A 27942-nucleotide genomic window follows, 5' to 3' on the forward strand; every position below is an offset into this window, starting at 1 on the left:
AAGGAAAAAAAATGTTGCAGTTTCAAGATCAAGGCTGACATTGGAAATCAAAGTTGGAAATCAAACCCCAACAGAACAATGTGAAGGGTGTGTGGTCAGGAATTAAAATGACTACAAACTTCAAAGTGAATTAGCTGGACAGAGCTAATAAGATGATGTTTTTTCAGTTGGTTCAGTTCAGCCTTCTCCACCCCTCCCACCAGTCAGACCTCCGTATACACAACTTTCCCGTCACACATCCACAGTATCTCCCTGCTGCTCTGTCATGGATCTTAATACAGCTTTACAAAATCTTCCTCCCACATCAGCACTTACTGAGACCTTCTCTGGCGCCTCTAGCCTGTCTGTTTCCTGTAGTCAGGTGAAGAATATTGGATTTTGCAGAACATTTTCAACACTAGCCCAAGAATGTACCATCCTGTGGAATACACTATGTATTATTCCAGTACTGAAAAAAAGCTCATCCGTTTACCCTCAATGACAATGGAACAGTAACACTGTGTCATATACTTCAGCAAATTATATTTTTTAACCTTCCCTTGCATATACTGGAAGAACGGTGGCCAATAAAATGACCAGATCAAACACTTAATTTCTGCAATTTAACAAATATATTCATACAAATATTTATTACAACTTAGATTAGGTCAAGGTATAATTCATAGTTATATCGCCTCTAGAAATCCAAATAGGTCATTTTGCCATAAAATGTGTTGATTTAACTCCAAATAGAAGAATTCCTTCTTGTTTTGTTTTATTGTTCTCCTATTTTTTTCTGTTTTGTTTTAGTACTTATTAAAGCTCATATTCTGTTTGTCCTACATAAAACACTTAATTTCTTAATAAGACGAACCTCCCAAATCATGAAAATCCTAACCTATAAATGCTTATAGCACTGCGGATGAAGTTGAAGATGGCTACATCTGCTGGTTTGAACAAGCCCAATCCCATCTGGATGAAGTCTGCAATATTGTGAGGGTCATGTTCTTGGATTTCTCAAAAGTTGACACAATTCAGCCCACACTGTTTTGTGAGAACCTCCAAAAATTACACTCATGAGACGGAGAGGTTGTACGTCTGAGAAATTGTCAGTTGTTTCGAGGGTGTGGAAACAATTACGTCTTCTTAAACACAAACCAATTTGTAGAATTTAGGAGGACAAGGAGTAAGCCACACATTATTCTCATTCTAGAAGAGGAAGTGGACATGGTTGAGGACTATAAAACTTCTGGAGTTCACCTGAAGCTTTCCACAACACATTAAAAATGACGAATCCAGAATTGTTTTTCATTTGCTTTTAATCACATTGCATAAATTCATAAGCTTTCAAACACATTAGCATTTACAATATTTTTTTAAGTTAAACTTCATTCACAGTCATTTTGTTGTGTAATCACATTTCAAGACATAACAAACATTCATGAGTTGCTATATTGATATAAAATAGACATATTTACCAATGAAGCAAGCTGAGGGGCAAACAGAGTCCAAATTATGAGTTTTTTTAACTGGAGGATCATAAAGTTCAATTTTGCATAAGGAAGAAAAAGAAAATTTAACATGACTGAAGGCATTTTCATAGTTTCTGTCCCCTTGTATCTGGTAGTGAGCCAAGAGTAGAGTGCAGGTGTCTGATGACTCTCCTTGAATGGAAATTAAATTAATGGAAAGCAGGTGGGTACTTCAAAGGCTGAATGCTCCAACGGTATTACCAAATGTGCATGCAATCGCCAACCTCAGCTGTTGTGTCTCCGACACGGTGAAGAGGAAGTTAGGATTGTGAATGGAAATAATTACTTAATATTAGAAAAGCTGTGTGTGAAGATGAAAGAGAAGAGATCTGATGTGCTCCTCGGGAGTCAACAATTATTACAGGGTCGATCAAACCACAGATGCAGTTTGTGGCTGAGCGTTGTTGCTGCGTCTTTATGGGCTTTTTATTTCAAAGCTATTGGGCCGTAAGTCACTGAGCTGAGTGTGTCGTATTACTCCAAGGCTCTCAGCACCATAATAAAAACCCATTTTATGGCAGCAATGCTTAAACAATTTAACTGACCTATTTTAACACCAACGTTAAATATCAAATCAATTCCTCTAAACAACAAAGGCACAGTATTCTTTAATGTTTGGATTTGATATAAAAAAAAAAAAAAAAAAAAATTCCAGCATGACTTAAAATTGTTTGCAGAATAGCTGGAAATGTTCCACAGAAAATGCAGTCACAGCAATCTTTTCTGTTTCTCCAGCAGATTACAGATGGGAAGGAAAGCTGTAGGACCAAAAATGCTGAATGTGTCATATTCTGAGGCAACTTCAGGATGTGGTTTATCATCATGTTTGACATTAAATACCTCATATTAGCCATCATAACAGTTTCACTTCTCAACATCTGTGCTTAGCTGTCACTATGGTTACATTCTAAATCCTGAAAGACAAATACCGAGAATATTTGGTAATGTGTGAGATAGGATGTCCTACACTGGAAGTCAAACTATCTTTTTTATTCAGGTTTCAAAATGTTTTTCTTAATTGTTTAATCATGTGAGTAGCAATTTGATTCCAGAAATAGAGAATGAAAACAATGTGTGTTGCGAAATGCACGTCTCGCAACATCTGATAGCTGATTTTTTTTCGTTTCATTTCTTTTTTTTTTTAACAAATATGCATTGCCAGCTGTCAGAATAAGCATTAAATATGTAAACCTGATGCCTTTAGAAAACAGTTTTTTCATCTAAAAATGAAATGAACTGTCTTGACTGAAAAAACTAAATGCCATAGAAAATTGTAGACAAGGGAAAAATCTATTTTTCATTGTAAGACACAGGTCAAAGCAGTACAGTATAAGATATCAGAATGTCAAGTATGTTTATCCAAAGTGTTGCTGCAAATGTAGACAATTTTTCACATGGCTGCTGCCCCAAACAAGCTGCAAGTTCTAAAATATTAAACCATGGATGCTTCAAATTATCAAAATTTAAACAGCAACCACAGTTCCAACCTAACACAGTTTTATTATTACTAGTTCATCACCAGGTCAAATGTGAACTATGATCACAATCACTTCTTCATTGTTTAACTTTTGATCTTGTAGATGTGAATTACATTTTTTTTCCCAATAGCCACTTGCTTGGATTATATTGTATTTACTGTAGTTTCTTGATAAAATCTTTCAGTTCAGTCAACAGATCCTAATCAGTTCTTCATTTAGTCCAAGTGAAAGCTTGTGCCAAGTATGTTGAAAAACCTCAGGGTGTTGCCCTCATGAAAACTGGATAAACAAAATGCCTCCAGGTCCCAACTCCAGTACAGAAACAGAAACACTGATATGTTTGTTGCAACAACACACATATGAGCATACAATTCTACACACTGACTTAGAGGATGAAGCTCTACACATGTAAGAGTACTGGGAGCTCTGATTCTGTGCAGCTAAAAGCTACGCTCTGCAGGATGTCTACTCCCTTGGTTTTCCTCCTGTGCTGCATCATCACAGAGATCAATGCGTTCTTTCACCTTACTTCACAGGGCGCACGCTGTTTCAAGCAAACACCAGACGCACACAGCGGTCTACAGAAACAACCAACCTTGCTTCATAACTTAGACTAATCTCTGTGGAATGTTTCTGTGACAGACTTTTAAGGCATTGAGGTTCTCTGCTAGTTTGCCTGCTTAAAGCAGCAGTTTCTGCCTTCACAGACAATCTCCTGGGATTAATCTGTAATTAGGAGGGGAAAAAAAAAAAAACTTTTTGAGCTTAATATAGCCGAAAGAAAGACAAGTAATGCACAAGCATGTCATAAAAAAGGATTTATATAGGATAAACAGAATATGAGCTTTAATAAGTACTAAAACAAAACAATAAAAAATAGGAGAACAATAAAACAAAACAAGAAGGAATTCTTCTATTTGGAGTTAAATCAACACATTTTATGGAAAAATGACCTATTTGGTTTTCAAGAGGCGCTATAAGTATAACTATAAATTATAACTTGACCTAATCTAAGTTGTAATAAATATTTGTATGAATATATTTGTTACAAAATTGCAGAAATTAAGTGTTTGATCTGGTCATTTTATTGGCCACCGTTCTTCCAGGATATGCAAGGGAAGGTTAAAAATATAATTTGCTGAAGTATATGACAGTGATACAGGACAATACGATCAAAACATTTAAATTTTCTTGCTTTCTCTGCCTGAGGTCATCTTTACAGATGTTTTCTCTAAGTGGTTTGAATGGGGACATTGTCAGTTGATGCTAAATTGGGTAAGGATGGTAAAGACATGTCCCTACCAATATCCAGCAACTTCTGAGGTGTCTAATCATTTTCTGTTGCACAAACGGTTGAAAAATCTATGCTCTCTATCTGCAGCGCTGGTGCTATGAACCCCACTTTATAACCTATTTTAACTGATGTGATTGGCTCTGCCTTTTGTTTCTATCATTGGAACCAGGTTGCATTTTTAAATCCCTCTTTTTTTCAGTGAGGTGCAGAAGTGTGTATTCAGTGCTGCAGCCCTGAAAGAATGCCATCTCACTTTGCATCTGTGGCACTCTGAGGCCAGTGCCCCATCAAGCCATGCCAAGGAAAATACTGACAAACTGCTGACTTTGATAACGGCAGGAAATCTGACTCTTTCTGCATCAATACTATGAAGGCAGGCACAAAACAACCAGATTTCAGTCCTTCCTCCTGGTACATGTGCTTTTTAAACGACTCGTCTCTCAGAACATTTGTCTAAATGAGGTGTCTCAGGGTGCAACGGTGCTTTGAAAGTATTCACAAATAACAACACACACAGCCCAGTCAGGCCAGGGAGCTCAGCATGTACTGTATGCGTGTCTTTTGTTCATTCAGTGTACTACAAGTAGTCAGGGCGATGAGGGGTGGAGAAAAGAGTTGTGTGAGTGTGCATGTGTGCTTGGTGAAAGGAAGGTTTTTTAACTCTCTGTTAATTGACCTCAGTTTAATATTCCTTTGGGTGGAGTATGCTGAACACTTTTTCCAACATGTTCACTGCATAAAGAGAGAATTATATTAAACAGGGAACATTATTTCGTGCTTATGGATACATTTTGCATATTATCTGGTAACATTAAAACTAGAATTTGGCTAAAGAAAAAAATAAAGAAAAAACATCCTTTTGTTCATTGTGAGCATTGAATTCATGCTTGTTTTTTTTTTTCTTGTTTTTTTTTTTTTCAAGAGGTACCCCTGTTAGTAATTAGATGAATCCGAGTGTTGTTGTTTTTTTATTTGAAGAGTTTTAAAGACAGAGTCACAGTCTTTTAGACAACAGTGGGAAGATGGAGATTACTTTGGCCCGTTGATGCAGAAGCTGAGAATAGTTGTAGCAAGTGAGATGTATTGTACAGTATGTCTGAATGCCTTTGCAAATTGTAATGTTGACTCTGGAAACCTCACAGAGCTTTGGCTGCAGCGATCCAGGAAACCTCACTAGCACTAGGGCCATGTGGGACCTCTCCTTACAAAAAGAAAAAAAGTTTGAGATTTTTTTCACAGCCCATTGTAAGCAATCAGGCAAATAGAAGCTTGCAGTTGTGTAGGGCACAGGCACTTCTTTCCAGCAGGCAGAGAGCGATGCTTAGTCTACTGACAGGCGAGCCAGCGGATCGACAAGAAGTCAGGACATATTTTCGTAGCACAAGCTAAAGGTTACAATACCAGTGGGTCTTCTGATCCCACTTTCAAACTCCTAGGTGTGATTGCTCCTGCACATTCCAGCTCCTCTACTGCTGGCAGAGAAGAGTCGCAGATGCACTCAACTGCAGGCTTACATTGCAACCTTGCATCTGTCTCAACAAGTACACTGAGGCTGTACCCGCAGGAGAAGGATACTCATGTTTTATTGACAGCAGTACAGGTGGTTTGAGTTTGAGCTGCAGTGCGCTTGGAAGGTCGTTTTTTTGTTTTTTTTTGTTTTCTTTTGTTCTATTTTTTTCCATTGGGGTGACCTGCTGCATCTTTGGAGCCAAAATGCTTTCTGTTTTTGTGGCAAGTGTGGTATTTATCCTGCTGGGCTCAGGGGAGGCTCAGGTTGCCACACAAACTCAGGAGCAGAGCCAGAGTCAGGGTCAGGAGCAGGACAGCTCTGCTACCCCTTGGAGGCAGGTGATCCAGTGGGAAAACAATGGTCAGGTGTTCAGTTTGCTGAATAGTGGAGCTGAATATGTCCCTGTTGGTGCTGGGGCCCAGGACAGAGGTCCCAGGTTGGTTTTAGCAGACGCTCCTTCACGCACTCCGCGGAGACGTCAGGGAGGCAATGTCCGCAGACAGGCTCCATCAAGGGGATACTCTGAAACAGTCCGTGGGCAGGCCAGGCATCCGTTTGGCTTTGGGCAAGTGCCTGAAAACTGGAGACAAACTACAGGCACCTCAAGTAGTAGTGGCCGGTTCCAGGGATCTTCAACCAGTCGCCTTCGTCCATCTACAGGCTCTTCATCATCATCCTCTTCGTTTTCTTCCTCTTCATATAATGTACCAGTGTACCCACAGTATCCACTCCCACAACAGCCCCCTTTCCAGTCTTTTGACCCGAGTTTTGCAGATGGACCAGTGAGGAGCTTTGAACCACCTTTTCAGCCTGTTGGAGGAGGAGGATATGGCGTTGGAGGGTATGGGACTGGACAGGGTTATACTGGAGTTGGGTATGGAGGTGGTTTGGGCCCGGTGGTCCCAGGCTCTCCATCTGACTTTGCTGAAAATGGCTACTATTACTACCAGTCCTACGGCTATGGGCCTAACCCTGCGGTGCCTGCACGTGCTGCCCAGCCACCATTTTCAGATGGTCTAGACCACAGATACACCCACAGCCTTTACAATGAAGAATCTGCTCCTGCCATCCCTGTCCCCAATGCCAACCAGGCCCTCCCTGTTGCAGTAGACAGACCAGGACCTGCAGGTCAGCCACAAATCAGGAGCCCGCAATATGAGCAATTCCCTCCATTTGGAAGACCACAGCCTCCATATCTACAGCCAATTGCTCAAGGCAGAATTTCTCCAAACTCTGCACCTGATAATCCCGCTACTAATATTGGTAGTGTGTTCCGACGACAACAAAGAGGTACAGTATGGTTGATTTAAAAATCTAGACTTTTTTTTATATAAAGTAATTCAAAACATGTGGCCAAATCTTGATAATGACAGAAGAAATTGTGATGTGAGTAGAGTGGCAAATACAGTGTGCTTTGCATTTAAAGAACTCCTTAAGGAGTAAAAAACTACTTCACAGTTTTTGCTGAAACAAAGCGCATGCTCTCTTTTGTACAAACCTTCAAAGTATTTCTGTCTCTGAGGCAAAGAACAGGGACGAGTTTGCCATCTGATCTCTGTTGCTGTTGCACACATGAATTTGAAATATGCAACACCATCAAGAAGTGTTGCAAGACCACCACACCTTCGCCCTGTATCGCATTCCTGTGATATTTTTCTTTCAATTTGTTACGAAATATGAACTGTTCAGAATGAACCAGCTGCTTACACTTCATCTTTATTTTCTGATTACAAATAAAGCAGAGAAGGATGCATGGTTCATCTTTTCCCACTCATGCAGTTATTAAAACCATGTGTTGAGCAAACTCTGCCAATGTTCAGAGAGCAGACACAAGAACCACTGTGTTTTTGTGGGGGGAGTGCAGCGCTATAAGAAAAACGACTGGTTCGTGAGGCGTATGGAGTTTGGTAATGGTGGTGGTGACCTCATAGGGGGCTGGTGTCAAGGGGTGTTGGTGGCTGCCTCCTGGAGTAGAGGGGGATGAGGGAGGTAGATACAGTACTTCACCACTCCCTGAGGGGAGAGGGAGAGCATGGAAAGTCCCAGTAACACATGGGGTCCATTGCTTCAGCTACAGGAAATCAAATAAATATTTAGTTAGAGTACTTTAGTACAGAAGGAGGAGTGTGAAAGCATACCATACACTATCTTAAGACATTTCTTTGACAGCTGTTTCTTCAGGTCAGTTAGCAACCAGTCACCTTTACCTTGTTTATTGACAGTGTGCCAGGAAGGGAGAAGTTTCTCTTTAGAGATTAGATAAGAAATAAGAAAAGATCAAAGATTTGAAAGAAAAAAACAAAAGATGTTTAGCTAAATGCAAACAGCATGTGTGCAAAGCTCTGAGAGCCAGACACTGTGTCTGTATGAGCTAAGAGAAGATCAGAACCTCCAACAAGATTCTCATTGTTCGATGCACATTTATCATTTGTTTTTACTCTATAATCTCCCTGAACCACACAGCAGTCTCTCTAGTGCTCTGTGTGCTTTCCAAATATGATTCATTAGACACTCAAGAGCTGGAAGTCATTTCTACCATAAAGCACAAAGAACCAAAATGTGTGCATGGGCCTTCGTGCTTTCAGTAATCACTGCGATATAGATTCCACCATTAAGAGCTGTTGAGAGGCAGACATTTTTATTGCATTGCTTCATAGCACGACATTAGGATTTTTATACCACTATAATAACAGCTGAGATCTATACAGCTACAATTTTGATCATTTCATAGGAGAATAAAAATATGTGAACTTTTTTTTTTTTTTTTCCTGTATGTTTTCATGAGTAGAAAAGTACGAAACAAACTTTATAATAAATATATATTTTAATATCCAGGAATTTTAGTAGAATAAACACATTCAATAAAATGTTGCCTTTAAATATTAGGGTTATAATATTTTAAATGTTTACATGAGGATATTCTTTATAACTTGCTTTGTTAAAGCTGTATCAGTCAGTCAAAGCGGGTTTCCATGGCCATACCACTGTCCTTTCATTCTTACTTCAAATCTATTTCCTGTACGTTACTCATGGCTCCTGAAAAGCCCAGAATAGTTAACACTAAATGACAAAATCAAGGACTCTAAACCATTGTCCACAAAACAATAAACTACAGAAAGCCAGAAGGGAAAAAAATATAGTAGTGTGCAATAGAACATGATGGGAACTTGTAATAATACCATAGTCTGAGACTCCTGACTTACAAGTGAGAGGTTTGAACTGTTTCTCAAGCTTGTCTTTTCTGATTTCATTAGTTAGGAGAAATTGATAATTTTTTCAAAACAACACCTAACATAAAAACCATTAACACTAAAATAGTTGATTAAGAAATGGAAGTTACTTGTAAAATATAGTTACTTTCTGTCAAAACGTATTGATGAAATGCACATTGACCTAACGTTCGTATGAGCTGGCAGCTTGTTGGTTCCAATGAGTCTCTCAAGAAATAGGATGTCATCCTACCATTTTTTCTCTGATATGTTCTGTTTCTCAAAGCTGAAAAAAAATAGTTTTTACATTTATAAGTTAATTTTTTAACCTATCACCAGGTGCTGTTTCTGAATTTCCATCTTTAGCATCTATGCCCTGCTAACAGTCTACAGCTCAGAAGTATCTAGAAAGGAATCCCTCATGTCTCTACGCCAGATGATACAAAAAGCCCGGCAAGAGTCATTCTCTTTTCTCCATGCCCCACTTAGAGTGTAATGTGTAGCTTTGTCACATGCCATCGAGAGCCAACCAGCTTTGGCTTCTCAGTATACTTTATCCCTGTGATAGAGACCCACTTTCACATATCAAAAGATTAGAGGGCTGAGAACAAAGCCTTCTGAGGGTGGAGAGGAAGCAAAATTGGATTGAGAGTGATGCTGGGAAGCCTCTGTGTTTCACACCGGTTTACGGTGTTTACATGGTCTGCTCCAAGAAGCCTCCCTCCTGTCCTGCATGTCTGCCTCAGATAGAGATGTCAGATTGGATGTTTGCACAGAGCTCTCAAAGGGAAAGCCTGCTTTTAAACTTGCAGCTGGGGAAGGAAAACTCACCTGGGTGTTAAATGCCGGGCAAATACATCTCAGGAAGTTTCCAATCTGGTTTCCATTAAAAGGATGTAAGTAAATGCTTTCATTTGAGCCCAATGTCAGGTGTCACGGGATTTCGTTTGCTTGAGTGAAGCATCTGAATTGAAGGTTGTGCTTCCTGTTTGTCATTTTGAATTTCCAAAGTGACACATCAGATTGTTTGAACAAGTTCACATCCAACTCTGTGGCCTTTGTAAGCTACACATACAGGGGTGATCAGCCATGTCAGAGATCCTTGCTGGCATGGTCTTTTCTGGGAATGTTACAGGCATTCACTGACAGGGTCTGCTTTTTTTTCCCTTTTTTTAAAATTTTTTGACAAACTTTTTTACTCTGTCACTTGTTTGCAGAAAGCATCCTTTTGAAAATACAGGCTGCTTTGCAAACAAAGCCATCGGTGATGATGTTGCAGAGAAATGTTCAATCTCAACTTTGTCCCTGGTATATATATATGTTTAGTTTATTATATGTGATGTGACACCATTGTGGTATAATCTGTGTTGTGGAATTCACATTAGCTAAGAAGATAAGAATTAAGTCAGTATATTACTGCGTGGTTATAGAGATATTTTTTGTTTCAGGTATTTTTTTGCAACAAAAGATCTTTATGTAACCTGCTCTTTCCCTGCAGCATCACTCTTCACATTAGAGCTTTACAGTAGAGAGCAACGATAATCATCTGGAATGCATTGTAATTAGTCGCCGGTAGATTTCACCAGTGTGACCAAGCCTTGAACCACAAGCCCTGTCATCCATCACCACCAACACATATTTCACAAAAGATATTGACAAATCATGTGAACCACCACATGGACAACTCAACTTGGCTGTAGATACACCTAAATTTATAATAACAGTGGATTTACTCAGTATAAACTGCTACAATTAGTTTCAGGTGAATTTATATGGTTAGCTTTTTAATCTAAAAGAAATCTGTATGTAAGGTTATGCAAAAAGTGTGACTGAATGATGAACACTATGTCTATTATTTCAGGTTTACCAGACCTGGTTCCTGACCCACACTATGTCCAGGCGTCCACGTATATCCAGAGGGCCCACATGTACTCTCTTCGCTGTGCTGCAGAGGAGAAATGCCTGTCAAGGTAAATAAATCCAAATCTGGATGGCCATTGCCTATTTACTTCACTCCTATCTTTTTTCTTAATGTGTTATTTCCTATTATTATATATAATGAATTTGTTTACACTTAAATGCTGCTTGGTTAGGTTTAGACAAACAAAAGTAGTTTATTATTGATGACATAATTTGGGTACTAAAATAAACCATTTTACTATCAGTACAGTGTGATGCACTGTTGAGTAATATTATGCGTCCATATGACCATTGAACTAGTCCAGCATCTCTGTTCCCGTAAATATGAAAAGCACATGTGGGCTATGTGTGAAAATGTAACATTATGCCATTTCCAACATTCTTTGTGGACATCATCATCTAATTTACTTGAATGGTGAATTTCATTATGTTATACTGAAGATTTAAAATCAGGATTTTATTATAACAGAGCAACCATTTGAAAATGTTTTAAGTTTCTCAATGGACGCCTCTTCATTTATTACTTCTGATGCTTTCTGAGAAAAGAAAATATGTGAATGACAGCAACTTAGCTGGGAAAGCATGTTTATTTTTTTGTTTTTAATAACACAAGCTAAACATTGCACTACCCCCCTTCTGCAACAATGTTCTACTCCACGTTTTGGGTTACCAAGATGATGCGCCTTGTTTAAATGGTGTCATGTGCAGAGAACATCTGGCAAGATCCTGATGTCATCTTCACACAACTCAGAATCAGATATAAAATACAGCTGAAATCAAAGGCTTTGTGTTTGTGCAGATGTTACTCAGAACAACTTTCAAAGTATTTCTATGGGAATCTTTCATGTTTGTGTCCAGCAGGTTGTCTAGCATGGATGTTTTAATGCTTTTACTTAAGCATATAGTTCAGAAATGTTTGGCTTAGTCAAACAGAAACTGACGTGACCAAATTTAAAGTTAACCCTTTAAGGTCCTGGTCTACTATTTGGTAGAAGTACATTTGCAGTGAGTTTGATCAATTTATTTATTTTTTTTAAATGTGGAAATAAAACCTGCCTGAGCCATCTCGACCAGTTGGCTTGGGTATATGAGACCCAAACTAAGTGTTTGTTGTTTTATAACATTAGTGTTACAACAAACAGTAACAACACTACTGTTTCAAATTTCAACTATTTCACCGTTGTTACATTATTAACTTCTTTTTAACATCTCAGTCATTTGCTAAGAATGATTTTTGTCCAAACAAATGGAAGAAACACAGAGAAACATTTTTCATTCATTCATTCATTTTCTAAACTGCTTAATCCATTCAGGGTCGCGGGGAAGCTGGAGCCTATCCCAACTGTCTATGGGCGAAGGCAGGGTACACCCTGGACAGCTCGCCAGTCCATCGCAGGGCTACACAGAGACGAATAACCGCTCACACTCACACTCACTCCCAGGGGCAATTTAGAGTTCCAATTAACCTAACATGCATGTCTTTGGATGGTGGGAGGAAGCCAGAGTACCTGGAGAGAACCTACGCATACACAGGGAGAACATGCAAACTCCACACAGAAAGGCCACTGACCAAACCTTTCCCCAGCCAAGGATCAAATCAGTGACCTGCTTGCTGTGAGGCCACAGTGCTTTTTATTTCAAAGACAAAAGAAAAAGTCATGTAAAAGGTATTGGATCAAACAGGACATAAATGTGGTGAACAATGTCCAACTGTATAGAGCAGCATCCAATGTGGATCATGGTGGGTGCAACCTATGAGAAGGAAAATATTTAACCCCTCAACATTAATATTTTTTTTCTTTGCTTTTTAAATTTATAACCTGTTTACATTGTAAATGGGTTGAAAAATTAAGAATTGAAAATGAGGAAAACACCAGGATGGTGTCAGTAAACGAATACCATCATGCACCCTACTTGGCCCTTTCAAGCCTACAAGCCAACAGTATGTAAAGCATACATTGTGATGTAACTAGACATGGACGTAACATGCTTTCATCACATTATGTAACATCAGCTGACATGGCACAAAGTGATGGTGAAGTAAAAAGAGTCACCATGCAGTTTATTGGCATTTCTTTGAAACTACCCTGCAGACTGATATAACTCTTGTGTTAAGTGATAAATACGGACAATCTGAAGTAATTACTGGTTAATGACAAAATGATCATCTATAAAAGAGAACTATAGTTTGTTTTTAGTTATTTTGTGTTTGGGCAGTGCACCTTTTACAATACACCATTATGTTTATTCTTGTACTTCAAACCTATTCTGTTTAATTACAGCAAAGAGAAATTAGGACAAAAGTTGACTTACAGCTGAGCTAAACTAAACTAAATCCTGGTCACCTTCAGGGATAATGGCTGTCCTTAGTTTCGTGTCTCTGTGTTGGTGAACAACATCCCCTGAGCCTTAGTCCTGGGTCTGTTGACTGTGAGGACACCACTGATTTGATGGAAGTGTGTTGTCCCTGTAGCTGCTCTATTTGCCCCCTTCCCATCACAAGCATACCCATCTCTCAAAGCCCTCTCATATCCTGCCTGAGTTTGCAGCAATCACCCACAGATGGGCAGTTGTAATTTGTTATACACTCCAATGTCAACAACAGTCACAAGATAAATGGCTTAGATGTTCAGCGGTTGTAAAACCGAGGTTATGCCAGGTTTTTTTTTCAACAAAAAAAAAAATTAAAAAAAATCATGCAACAGAGTGTATACCACACTTGAAATGTGTATTAAGCGAGATGGTGGTAAAATGTACAATGACTTCTTTTGTGGATATCATGCCTTGCAGCTTGGCATGTTTTCTCATCTTTTTTTCTCCCCATGCATGTGTCCGTCATTCAGCACTGCCTATGGCACTGACACCAGTGACTATGATGTGAGGGTCCTGCTGCGATTCCCACAGAGGGTAAAGAACAAGGGCACAGCAGACTTCATGCCTAACAGGCCGCATCACACCTGGGAATGGCACAGCTGTCATCAGTAAGTCCTTAATGCAAATAAAAAGTATAATAGACTCAATCCATATAGCTATTTATTTGTCATATTTGCTTATCAGCAAAAACTTTTAGATTTTTTCAACTACAGTCTAAATTATCAAGGTATAAATCAAAGTTACCACAAAATGGACATTTTGTGATATTTTTGAACAACATTTTTTCAAAGATGTAGGATTTTAAAATGCAAAAGCTGAATATGCTATAGTGGATTTATTTGACTTCTTCATGCACTTAAAAGGTCATTTAAGTGTTTTTTTTTTAACATTGGGTTGTGTGGAAGTCTTGTGAGCAGTCAGTGTCTGACCTGCAGTTGACGGCAATCAGAATGCTGTCATTTTGCTGAAGTAGGGAAGAATTCTGACAGTATAACTGAATTATCAAAAGAAGCCACAGAAGTGCATGTTTCTCCATCTAAAATGAGTCAAACCTCAAAATTCCCTCAGTAGTTTGATTGAATTCTAAGTTTAAAGATTTTTACACCAATACATTTTTGAAAACAGTTGTTTTAGCTCTTGTTAATTTTCTCAGCCAAAAATATCCATGTTTCTCTGTGTTGTTGCATTTAAAATAAAGTGTCTATCCAGCTCATCCCAGACATTGCATCTGATTTGTTTGGCAGTTTACTGGCACTACTTTAGCCAAAATGTAAAAGATGGTCAGGGTTTGAGCTTTTTCAGGATTTTCATTTCATTTTACAGTCTTGTTAAAGGTATATCAGGATCAGACCAGTAGGACTCATAGTCAAAGCTGGTAGGCTGCAGAGGCAATCCACCTATCATGGCACATAGAAACATGGATGTTTTTCAGTTGTGACAGAGTATACACATATTAAATATAGTGAACAATAAAGAACAGTCTGATGCCAAAGTAGTTAGCAATAAGATACATAAATGTTAAGTAAATGTGCGAAAACTATATTGGATATGGTGAAAATGTGCTCTTTTTTTCTCTGATTCAGTGAAGATGTCTGCCAGCTTTTCCAAACTGAGAATGGTCTGTTTTTGTATTGCTTATAAGACTTTATATGTGTTTCACAAAAAAAGAAAGAAAAAAAAAACATATATATATATATATATATATTGTCATGATGTGGTTTGTGCTTTGCCTCAGTTTCAGGTTTCCTGCTTTATTTTGTAGTTTTTCCTGTTTGGTTCCCTTGTTTGTTGTTTAGCTTTATTGATTTCCTGTTCATTGAGTTCATCTGGTCTTGTTTCAGTTCATTCCGTACACCTGTTTCTTGTTTGGTTCCCCAGTGTATTTATACCCCTCAGTTTTAGTTCTTTGTTGCTGGATCATTTTGTTGCTCTAGTTTGTTGTACTTCGTTGTTAGTCCCCTGAGTGTCTTTGTTTAGGTTTTGTCTTCAACCTGCATCCCAGTTCCCTCATCTCTGCATTTGGGTCCACACCGCCACCCATGATTATATATATATATATATATATATATATATATATATATATATATATGTATATATATATATATATATATATGAATTTGTATTTACAAAGTACATTACTGTGTTTGTTATTGCTTTTGTAATTTCCTCCCTGTTGCTGACAGTTTGGTCTACATGTTAACTGCACTGATATTTTTTTAATGTTTTAATGTTTTAAGTCCTTTTCTTTTCTTTTTTTTTTAGACTGTCCTTGTGGACTGTCTTCTCCTTACAGCAAGCTAAATATATAAAAAACACAATTATATGTCCAGCTAAGATTGCATTTTGACAAAATGGATCTTTTTTAAAGATTTTAGAACTTTGTGTTTTACACATAAAACATTTTTCCAGGAAGTTTTATTATCTGAATCGGTCACAAAAATTGACACAATGTAGCTTGGCATACTGTTATTGAGCTCATGTTATGCACATTTTACCTAAATCCTTATCCATAGTTACCTTAAGTCAAAGAGAAAAACATCCACAGCAACCACATGTCCAGATGTTTTGGTTTGCGCCTTTAAAATGACAATCTCTGAGTGTCCCATTGTTATTTCGGGACATTTTCATTACCTGGAATTTATTAATCAGGGTCATAAAAGATTGCTTGCTTTGTTTTTCTGTCGCGTTCTGTAAAATACCACTTGTTGATAGGCAGCTGGGCCCACTCTGGCTATTGTGCTCCTTCTCCTGCTTTGATCTTGTTTAAGTATTTTTAACTTCTCCCAGATTTGTTTCTTTGGGTGTCTTACATTCAGCCCTACAAAGCTGTTGGCTTTTCTTCTATACACTCAGTTGTTTGGAGCTGGTGATTAGAGGTCACACTTAGGCCTGCTGAAGATTTGCGTATTCTAAAACATGTGCAAACTCAATGCACACACAAAAAAAACTACAAACTGATTTACTAACAAAACACACCAAGGGTTCCATCTTTCAAAGGTGCAAAACATTGCATCACGATCCAGTTAGTAAGTAAGCCACAATGAATATAGAGCGTTCACACACTATGTGTTGGGAGGAGAATATGTAGGAATTATATTATTTGAGCAGCTGTGATGTGATTTATAAAACCTAAGAGCAAATTGCGCCTTTATGTAATATGTTCAAAAGGATGTGGAAACAGTCTGTGTGCAACATTGTACACATGGCTACAGTAATTGTCACAAGAAGGAGACATGAAACAAAGCAAAGAGACACTGAGAATGTGTTGTTGTTTTTTTTAACTCCTATGTGAATATTTTCGGTATAAATGAGGAAACAGTTATCCAAACATATCAGTTTATGTTTTTGGCCATTTTGGAGCTGTTGGTGGGAGTTCAGGAATGATTTGGAGAGGAGTCATGCATACCTGCAAATAATAGATATTGCATGTCCCAGCTGGATTCACCCATCCTGTTTTTCAGATGTACTATGCAAGTTGTAAATGCCACGTTTTGCTGGATGGTCATAGTTTTATGGTTTGCAATCATTAACTGAGGCAAAACAAGTTTTTTTTTGTTTGTTCGTTTTTTTTCATTTCTCTGCTGTAGGTCATGCTTTCTCTCCAAACTCACCATGGTTCCAACCACGCACAAAATTATCATTTAAAGGAAGTCTGCAACACATTTGCACCTGCCGTCCATTTACACAACCACTCTTACTAAATGGCCCACAAACTGGTTCTGGCAAATGCACAAAATTGTTGTTTACACATGCAAATTACTTCTCACAAATTGGAAACTTAGTAGATCTGGCCCTTAATGTTGTCCTCAGTAAATAAGCTGAAAGGAGTTTGGACCCTATTGTCCATCTACTTCTCATAGCTGCGTTTTTCAAAGGATCAAAATGCAAAGGTGGTAAAATAAACATGTTTGCACCTACAAACCAGCTTATATGCTGAAGTGCAGAACGCTGTACGTATTCTCCCACAGAGCTGATAAACCCCACTGTTCTTCAGCACTTAGAACCTTCTTAACCCCAAGTTCATGCTTTGTCAGGGAACATTTTAGGATGGGGGACTATTTTTTTTTTTTACCCGGTAGGGTTTGTGGAATTGTGCAGATGCTTTTAAAAATCTGGGGAAATTAAAAAAAAATAGCCTCTGTGTTTCTGTATGCATAAGTGAGTGTCATCCTGTTTTCCATGTTTTACATTTTGTGAAAATCTAAGATAGACCATGTGATCAGTGGTCATGGCTACTTAAACTAAACATTGGCCAATCACAGACATTAGCTGATAAATCAGGGCATTTTAATATCAATTTGTGAACAATTTGGACATCTTACCTGTATTGTTGATCAACAGTAAGTGTTGCCTTACTGACCACTAATAATAAACTCAAAAAAGTAGTTGCTGTGGAGAAGAGGGACAGCCAGAAGCACAAATCAGATCAGTATCAAATGAAAAAGTTTCATTTTTCTGTATCTACTCAGGCAACAGTGACACAAAATGCAACATAAGTTTGCTCATGAAATTATTGTTGCAAATCAATTCATACTATATAAATTGCATTTTAAAGATCTTGAGCGGTACAGGGACAGCAAGAAACCTCTGTGTATCCAGTTTGGAAATCAGTATGATCTGGTCTTTCAAGCAATACAGTTTCACTGCATTATATCTCCTGAAATGACCAAGAAAGTTTGCACATGTTCATTTTTAGGCTGCAGAAAAGACCGAGGCCAAACTCGTGGGTTCTGTTAATGAGTTGACCTGCATTTTTCCAAATTCTGTGGTAAAGAGAAAAGTAATTGCAAGTACCAATGGAGGTTTTTGTCACTTTTATAAACATTTTTGTTCCTTGTTTAAAAAACACACAATTTGCAGGGCATGGTCAGGTGAAATGATATGGGTACTTAAGATGAGCAGATTATTTTGGTATCTTCACTGTGTTCAAAGCTTACATTTAATGTGGCTTTGCTTTAATCTCACTTCCAACAAGCCCATCCTCTGCTTTTAAAACCAGGCTCTCCTTCCCTGTTCTCATCTTGGAGGAATGTCTGCTGGCCGTTAGGAGATTGGCAGCGTTGTTGCTGCCTGACATCAGTCTACATTTACACAGCGGTTCCCAGGAGGCAGAACGCCAAGGCAATCATTCCATCTGCTGTGTGATCAGAATGACAAATCAATCCATTTTCCCTGTCAATGTGTGACACCAGATCACACAGCTGCTAAAGTATAGTGGCATGGATGTGGGTTACTGGGACAGCTTGTTTAGTTATGAAGAAATGTCTTTGGAGGGAGAAAAGCTCTAGCCCACATTCTCACAATAAACTTTCCTGCCCTACATTTTTGTCAAATAAGCTGTGTAGTTGACAGTGTTGCTTTTCATTACATTCATTTTTATCTTTTGCACTTGAGTATCTAAACAAGGGAAAGGAGCAGCTTCCCCCTGAGTATTGTGGGCTGTGAAAAGTTGGGATTATGTATGTTTTTTCACCAAAATGAGGACAGAGAATTCCACATGGAGCTAATCCTTCATGTGAGTCACTGAGGGAAGAATGGGGAATCATTGAACGGGTTGTTTTCAATGCATTGTGACAGAGTTCTTTAACTCATGCTGCATTTGTCTCACTCAGCTATAAATCTGTTAAGCCTCCAGACCTATACGGTCCGATGTTTGTGCTGGTGTTTGGACAGATATCTTCGTTGCACATTCTTGAAAGCTGTGAAACCGTTTCCCAAAGAACAGTGGATGCATGTGTTTTATGTGATCAATGAGAGATCCTCAAACTCTAGTTAGTTCCACACAAGTGGAAAATGACTCACAACTATAAAGGCAAACATCAGTGTTTTGCACATTACCTTTTACAATCTGTTCTTAGTAAATCCACTATGTTTCCTTCCAGCATTGCATTTTCTTTAGTTGACATAGTCAGAGTGGTGATCCAGGATTCTGGTGAAACAGGGGACCCTTCCAGGCATCTTGACATCCAGCACCTCCTGCTTTCATCTTTCTTTCTTTATGCTCAAAATGAAACACATACTAACTGTAGATAATTATTTTAATACGACCACTGAAATTAAATTCAGTATTAGGAACAAAAACAAATGGTGAGTTCAACCCCTCTAGTCTGTAGGTGTATACATGATACTGCCTCCACAAAGAAAACAAAAGCAAACAATAAACAAACAAAGTCTCTATTTCATCTTATCAGGGACAAAAATTGGATGCATGTTTGCAGGGAACTACAAATGCAGATTCAGATAACATCTGACAGGTTTCTACCTTTGAGAACTTCCTTAATGGTTGCCCCTCTTATATGGAATGAATGAGTCCTTGAATGGTGATTTGCTCCATCAGTGGAAAATACCCACTTTCCCCTCCAAGTCATCCGTCAATCTTTAATGACTGTTCCAGTAAAAAGCTCCTACTATGCTAAAGCAGGGGCCATGAAAAAAGGCAAAAGGGGCAATACTTTCAGTCTGAGTTTGTCTGACTCTAAGAATTTACCTCAGCCAGTACAATGACACACCAATACACAGTGCACAGTGCTGTAGCCATTCAGATTCTACACAGCTGTCATTCTTTACATTTATTGGGCCATTCCATAACAATTCGGCCAAGGATGATTAAGAGTTTTCCCATTTTCTCTAAAGGTGGGGGATTAAACTGATGGACAAAACCCAGATATTACTGATTCAAGGAAATTGTGACTGTATTTGTTTACATGTGAAAATATGATGCTGATCCGTTTGGGCCCCAAGCAGTTGAGTCACAAGCCGTTCAGTGTGGATTACTTTAGTCTTAAAAAGAATGGCCAATTCTGCTTATAAACAAAATAATAAAATAAAGTCCTTCCAACAAAACACCATGTTAATAATGTGGGAACAAAATACATAAACTCTGACAGAGTAAATTTAGTTTATTTTAATTGTTATTATAGTCATTAATATGTCATTATATGTTTATTATCATCATGTCCAATAGACGGTTTAGGATATGCCATAAATACTTTGGATTTTGCACAAAGAGCCTCATAATCTCTCATCAAGTTCACATTGTGGTTAGTATAATTCTTTAAGAGCCACTTAAAAGTAAAAGCATGTCTGCAAACCTTCATTTTCATATCCCCTGGCCTGGGGGTACAGAATTTTGAAAGGTAAACACAAGTCCAGGAACTTGTTTTAAATTATAGCTGTGATTGTGGAAACACAAAACAAGCAGTAAAAGTGGAAATGGATTGTGTTAGATGGTAATGCAATGTTAATACGTATATCCTGTTAGTTTGTCTTAGTTTGCTTCTGCTGTGCATGAATACATCAAAAACTTGGCCATAAATAGATCTTTGCTTGTCGCTATAGAATTAAGTTGTCATCTTTCCCTGTGCAAATATGCACTTGCCAGCATGCACGTTATTATGAGCGCAGCAGGCTTGTAAAAGTGAAAAGCATCCTGGGGTCACTTTGATATTTGGGAGACTACCACTGCATACAGTAGTTAACAATGCAAATGATTTCAAATGGACCGGCTCATTGATTCAGTCTCTCACCAAGACTCACTTGGTGTTAGATATTCTGGTTCAGTCGAGTTGATCAGTGGCTTTGTGTATCCAGGCTTTCCTAAGATGCTACAGCTGTGCAAACACACACAAACACACTGCAACAAGCTCACAGCCATACTGTACTAAACTCACACATTTCCAGAAGCACACACAGATATGTGCATGCTGACTTAGAAAATAATCACACATGCACAAATACACAAACGTGCACACAGCCCTGATCTTGCCGATCGGTACAAACTAATTAACAACATTCATACATCATTAGGGTTTTAATTCCTTGCCTCAGCAATACTTTATTGTTGTCATTAATTAGTATCTATTATCTACTGATGGTTCATGATGTGTTCAGTCAAGGTGGCGCATCACTTATAAAACTGTTAACAGCTGAGGCCAACAGGTTAAGCATGCACATCATAAATTCGCTGCTCCTCTTTAAAGTTACGTTTGAAATTGCATCACATTTTCAAGTTCAATTTAAAATAATGTGCTGTGTCATTGCAATTAGCAGCTCTAAAAGATTGACTATAATTTCTGCTGTGGTACACAGTGTTACGTTAGAACATAGGAGTCAAACTCTGGCCCATGGGCCAGTTTTTGGCCCATAGAGTAATTATATTTGGCCCACGAGGCATTAACAAATGACTACTTGAGCCAACCTGTTGGTATTATACAGCATATGTTCTGCCAATATTACAAACCCCAGAATGCTCTGGTGGTTTGGTGAGTCAATCAGGACAGGACTCTCTCCTCTGTTGACGACAGTCATAGCAACTTCAAGAATCTGCAGCAGAGATGGAAGGACAAGTCCAGCCCTTCAAGAAGGACGTGTTTGTGGAAAAGTGATTAAAGGTTCTGAGCTTGTGAGCCCAGAGAAAAAAATACAAACATTTTCAAATGAGAGCCCAAGCAGAAACACAGTAGCTGATCGCACATGTAATTTCTCCACCAATCTATGAGATTCAGATCAGGACCTTTTTGAATGAATATCAACATTTGCCAATGAGTTTGTCTAATTTTAAATTTTGGCCCACTGTATATTGACTTCAACATCCCCGCATTAGAATAAGCTTCCACTCTTGGTTGTTTACCAAGACGTTGTTTTACTGTCACTACATCCTATGTTTGTGATTGTTCTGACAGGCATTACCACAGCATGGATGAATTCAGTCATTATGATTTACTGGAGGTAAGCACTGGCCGTAAAGTGGCAGAAGGACACAAGGCCAGCTTCTGTCTGGAGGACACCACCTGTGACTTTGGTCACTTGAAGCGTTATGCCTGCACTTCTCATACTCAGGTAATGCAGTAAAACAAAACATGAAAAAAAACCACCATCAGTTTTATGGCCTTACGCCAACATCCATCCACTGAAGTTGTGATTAATGAACCAGTGCAATTCCAAAAGTTCTGCTAGTGTTCATTCACTTCTCATTTTTATTTCATGGTTTTATTCACTCTTTTACCATTACAACTGACTCAGATCAGTATGCCATCCACCTCCTCTTTCCCCTCTGTTCCTTCAGGGTCTTAGCCCTGGCTGCTACGATACATACAATGCTGATATTGATTGCCAGTGGATCGATATCACTGACATCAAACCTGGAAACTACATACTAAAGGTGAGTCAAGGGAGAGTCTGATGTGCGTGCGCATATAAAGTTTCTGGATTAAAAACAAGGTCACATTTCATGGGACTGGGAGTGGGTCAAGACCACCATAACAAATTGATCTGTGTCATAAAGTTTTCAGGTTTCTTGTCAATTGGAGTTTTTCAGGCTGAAGCTTTCCTGTCAATCCTGTTGTCAATCTTCATGCATATTTTATGGTGTCGACGACTACACAAAAAGATCTATACATGCTTAAGAGTTTGGAGTTTTTTTTAAGGCATTGTCTGTTGCATCTGATCATGTTTTTCTATTATTCTTGATTGCAACCTAACACCCTCTACCCTTTTCTTTCTCCAGCTCCAGGTTAATCCCAAGTTCTTGGTGCTGGAGTCAGACTTTACCAACAACGTAGTCAGGTGTAACATTCACTACACAGGACGGTTTGTTACAACAAACAACTGCAAGTTAGCACAGTAAGTCAGACTTCATGTGAAATCCTTCATATTAGATAGTAAGAAAAGGACTGGTTGTGTTTGTAAAGGAATCAGAATCTACTCTTTGTTCCTGTCAATTTTAAACCTGCTTTTTAGAGGAGAAGCTGAGAGACATGCATCATTTTTCTTTGAGTCACACTCAGCCATATGGCGGGAGGTGGCTAAATGCAGTCATCTAAAGAGCCTCATGGTGCTTTCAGGCACTTACTGGACTTAATGGGTTCTTAGTTGAAATGTTTGATGATTTAATGAATTATGCTCGCGTTCTCCCATTAAGATTAACAACCTCTAAAACTTTGATATTTTTCCTCAGAGGGAGATGTAAGGCCCTGAACTTTCTAATAGCACTATTAGGAAGTGTATCATTGCTCTCTGAATCATGGTATCCTCCTGAAAAGAGTTTTTATAAAAAAAAAGGTTTGAATACTTGAGTAGTGTCTTAACGAAAACAGTTTGTCAAATCAGATATTGATAGGATATATATATTTGTTTTAATGTATTTATAAAGTAGTATGTAAAGGAGTGGCATGCTGCCGTCCTGGCAATTCCTTCATGCCTTTTTTTCCTCAATCTTGGTGCAGTTGTTCATTGTACCTGGACATTTTCCACTTGGTGTGGCAAAAGTGATGCATATATTTCACTTTATTAAATAGCAGACAAGAAAATAGTACTAATAACTGAGCATTGATGCAAAATATCTGCCTGTTTGCAGAACAGAGATAACTATAGGCATCTAAAATATTGGCACTGTTCACAATTATCTTTTTCAGGAAATAAAAGCAAAGTCTTCAATTTCATTCAAACATTTCATTCTCAAAGATCATAAATCAGATGAAATTGTCAGTGTTGACCTCTAGTTCTACCTGCAAGTAAAGCTTTTAAGGTAGAGTTTCAGGATTTAGTCACACATTCCTGTTGCAACAACTCATCCAACCAAAATAGTCCAATAGGTCATATCCATAAAACTGTCCTGTAAAGTATCCCACTATCAAGGACCAGGAGCAAATTACAGCTCTGAGTGCTTGTGAGTAAGAGCAACCCCTGCTTTATTAAAAGAAACCACATTATATTAGTTGGGACAAAGGAGCCGTTGGGTCATGATAACATCCAGCACCTTCAAGCATTCATGCAATCATGAATGTGTTCAAGATTAAAATTTGGCAACATTTTTTTTTTTTCATTTATGAGTTACATTTATGTAATAAGCCTCTAATGATACTATTGATCACAGTTTGATGAAAAACTTTTAAAGCTCCCTGGTTAGTACAGTACATTATGTTTAAAATGTAGCTGTTACCTTAATGGAAGATATATTACCAGTTGCTTTGGTTAATCTCATCCATCCATTTCCTTAACCATTTAGTCCAATTCAGGGCCAATTCAGGGAAACTGGAGCCTATCCCATCCAATCATTGGATGAGAGACACGGTGCAACCAGAACAGGTTGCTAGTCCATCACAGGGCTATTTTGGTTAAAAAAAAAAATAATAATAATAATAATAATAATAACTGCACTTTGTTTGAGTAGAAAAAAAAAAGACTAACCAACTTAGTTGTGGCCAAAATAAATTATTTTTTATAAATACAACCATTACATGTTTACTATTCACACATAGTTGTTCTTATGACAACGGATATAGACATTTTCCTTTCGTGCAATTGTGTGTTTTTGTGTGTATGAACAAATAATCTGGAAGTTTATACTTGGGTGGAAGACAATCAATTCAGTTTGTTACTTAGATATAGCCAAAGATATTTGTCAAGTCCACCCACAAATACCCACAAAGAAAAACCAATAAAATAGTAGAAAACAAAGTAGCCCTTCACACAGAAGACAGATCCACCAACATTTGTGTGTCAATGTCCTTTAGCGAGCATTACTGAACCAGGCTGCCTTCCTCCAAGTGTTTCTCATTATGGATTGTTATAGCTAAAACCATTAGTTACATTAATGTAAATGAATTCGTAAAAATGTTATTATGTAAAGAAAAAGTATGTCTGAATATAATCTAAATAGTCCAAACAGAAATAAAGTGGTCAATTTAACAAGTAACACTGTTCAATTAAAAATTTAAGTTATAGTAATGTATTTTATTAGTCAAATAATTATTAGCTATTTCCAATGGCTATATAATTTAAAATATCTATTCTACTCCGATTAGAGTCGAGATTATTTATAAATTCTTAACCTCCTTGCTCGTGCAGAAGTGCATTGGTACATGTAATCTGCTTCACTGACTGGATGAATGCTGCACAAAACAGCAGGTTTTGCTGTAAAGATTCAGCAGCTCAAACACAACATGGAGGTCCACCATGATTGTTGTCGTCATGCTGTTTGCGAGTGTAAACAAGGCCTGAGTGCACAAATGCAAGATCAGACGGCATACTTCGTTGTTGGCCAAATATTGCATTTGATGTTTATACAGACAGGATTTGCCAAACCCAAAACTCTGTTACCATGTCAGCATAAGTCAAAAACTAAACTGAATTTGTGCATTTTCAGCATTTTCCTCCATGATAGTTTTCTCATGCATAAAGTTCTGCAACAAAATAAGTCCCAAAGTCCACACCAAAAGGATTTAATCTCCTCCTCAGAGGACACTGCAAGTGCTGCGAATAACACCTTGTTTTACTTGTGTTACTGATTATCTATACCATTGTACATCACAACGTTAACCTACGTTTAGAAGAAGAAACTCTTGTTGTAGGTGTAAACTAATTCCAAGACAAGGAAACACAAAGATGAACAACATTGTTGCCATCATTTCACAGCATTACAAATCAAACCTTTCATTGTGATCCCATCATTTTACTGCAGAAAGCTTCCCAATCTGGGAAACAGAGACATCACAGCACACTCAGCTCTGCAGGAGGGCTGCCTCAAATACAGGAGCTAAAATAGTGTGTCACTTATGAAAGTTCAAAAGTAAAGAGCCTTTTTTTTTACTATAAGCATTTAAACTTATCTTAGTAGAACACCAACTAAAACTATACTTTGGATAGCTCGGACCCTAATGATAAGCATAGTAATATTATTAAGGCTTTTTCAAAGCAGATTCAGTCTTTTATTCACCAAACTGCTCTGAAAACCGCCATGAAACCTGGAGCACTACAGAATCTATAATGCGCTGATTGTCATCTGCCTCTCTTACAGGTCTTGATCCTGCACTGGAAGCCTGCCCTGCACCATCAGAGCGACCATGATCGCTATTCCATTGAAATGTGAATGGAATCCTTTTGTTGTGGATCATTTTTTGGTGTCGTTTTTATTTTGACATATTCTGCTGTTTTGGGATCCTGAACCCAGGACAGAATGGCACAAAGAATGTGGTGATTTAAACCAAACATGCACACACTCAACCAGCGGCATAATGTAAATTGCACATCCCTAAAATGAACCAAATGCCCTTTACTCTATTTTCCATCATGCTCCTAAATTTCTCATTTTGCAGCTCTACTAGTCTAGTTTGATAACATGCAAATATAATTTGTTGAGTTTTTTTTTTTTTAAAGGTGTTTGCTATGTATCCAAACAGACAAGTCTGAGTTCAAGTGCAATAAAACAAACAACATTAGAGAGGAGGTTCCAATTCAGTCATGCAGTGTGAGGAAAGACAGAGATGCCCAGTGATTCAGAAGAGCTATAATGTGTCAGCCTGTTTTTTCCTCTTTCTCCCTTCACTGCCTCAGCAGGTCAGGCTGGGATACGGTGATTCTCTGGGTATGTCCTGTCTAATGTTGTGTTAACAACAAGGAACAGACAGCGGGTCATATATGCATTAGTCAGTGTTAAATTTGCAAGTCACTAGAAAAGACAGACACGTACACTCTACATCTTTACATTCCCATACTCTGGCCCCATTATTTCTTTCTCATTTCAGTACAACAGGGATGGGAGCTCAGCTGGCAGAAAAAGGTGCTTTCAAGAAAACAAGACCAGGAGTATGAATGCTGTATAACTACAGCAATTTTTGGTCCCTATTCTTCATCACCAACACTGATCAGATGGCACATAAGTCATCCATAACTTTTGAAGAATTTTTATTCAAATATTCCACTGATGCATAACTTTAATGATTGAGATCATGTTGATGTAACTAACTGTACTCTGTTTATCCATTTTCAGCTGTTACTGTATTTGTACAATTCAGTAATTGTATGTTTTTGTTTGGTTTATTTTTTTGTTGATTTATTTGTTAGTTATTTCTTGATAATCAGAATTATTCAAACTGTACAGTATGTGTAGCTGGGGTACTACAGAGACTTTGTGTTAAAAGGCAGATGGGCAAAAAGCAGTCTATACTACCTCTCCTGTTAAGTAAAGTATAGTTTCCAATGAGTTTGCTGCAGTGTTTATTGTGGCCACTGACCAATTGATATCTCTAAAATGCATATGAATAACCAGCTAGATTCTAGTCTTGGTTGATTTGGCAGCAGACGCTGTGTGCTAATACTAAATGAGCAGCACTACTTGAACATACTTTTGCAGAGATACTGTACAACAAAGGAGCAGGTGATAGATCTGTTCACAGTGATCTGATTTCATGCTATACTGAGAAGTGTGCCACACTGTAGCTGATTCATTTCCCTTTGCAAAATTTAAATTTAATCTGCCCTGGAAAAGATAAAGAAAAGGGCGGGGGAGGGGGGTATTGTCTTGTTTTACAGTTGCTTTATAGTGGAATGTGCTAACCTCTGAGATAAAACATTGTATTTCCTATTTCCCACTTCATGCCATGATTTTTAAGCAAAGCACTTTCACAGTTATCTAGCAACAGCAAGAAATCAGCTGCTAATTAAAATAGCAGTTGCCTCAAAACAGGTTGTTACCAGTGCATGAGACGTGACTGAGAATTACCCAAACTATGACCATAATCAACAAAATGGCTTTTACCTGCTTTGAAGAAATCTTGAAAGTTGCAATTCAGATCATAATTGTTCGAAAATGTTCACTGAGACAATAAAGAAGTAAAGATATTATCATGTAATAAGGCGTTAGGTCATC

At 38.1% G+C, this 27942-nt stretch overlaps 1 protein-coding gene across 1 annotated transcript; it reads left to right on the forward strand.

Moving 5' to 3' along the window:
* The first annotated feature begins 5603 nt into the window (after positions 1 to 5603).
* On the forward strand, positions 5604 to 27942 carry loxl1 (lysyl oxidase-like 1). Its single transcript, XM_079255923.1, has 7 exons — positions 5604 to 7083; positions 10864 to 10972; positions 13766 to 13903; positions 21977 to 22133; positions 22360 to 22455; positions 22801 to 22916; positions 26092 to 27942. Exons 1-7 carry the CDS (start codon positions 5997 to 5999, stop codon positions 26096 to 26098), a joined length of 1710 nt encoding a protein of 569 aa, XP_079112049.1. The 5' UTR covers positions 5604 to 5996; the 3' UTR covers positions 26099 to 27942.

Source organism: Telmatherina bonti, assembly GCF_933228915.1.
Source record: "Telmatherina bonti genome assembly, chromosome: 1".
NCBI classification, from domain to species: domain Eukaryota; kingdom Metazoa; phylum Chordata; class Actinopteri; order Atheriniformes; family Telmatherinidae; genus Telmatherina; species Telmatherina bonti.

Excerpts from the sequence above, each read along its gene's own strand:
- loxl1 (XM_079255923.1), top strand. The coding sequence starts at position 5,997 with ATGCTTTCTGTTTTTGTGGCAAGTGTGGTATTTATCCTGCTGGGCTCA. Across the intron at positions 10,973-13,765 it reads GAGGAGAAATGCCTGTCAAG|CACTGCCTATGGCACTGACA; the intron begins GTAAATAAATCC and ends TCCGTCATTCAG. Across the intron at positions 22,456-22,800 it reads CTGGAAACTACATACTAAAG|CTCCAGGTTAATCCCAAGTT; the intron begins GTGAGTCAAGGG and ends TTCTTTCTCCAG.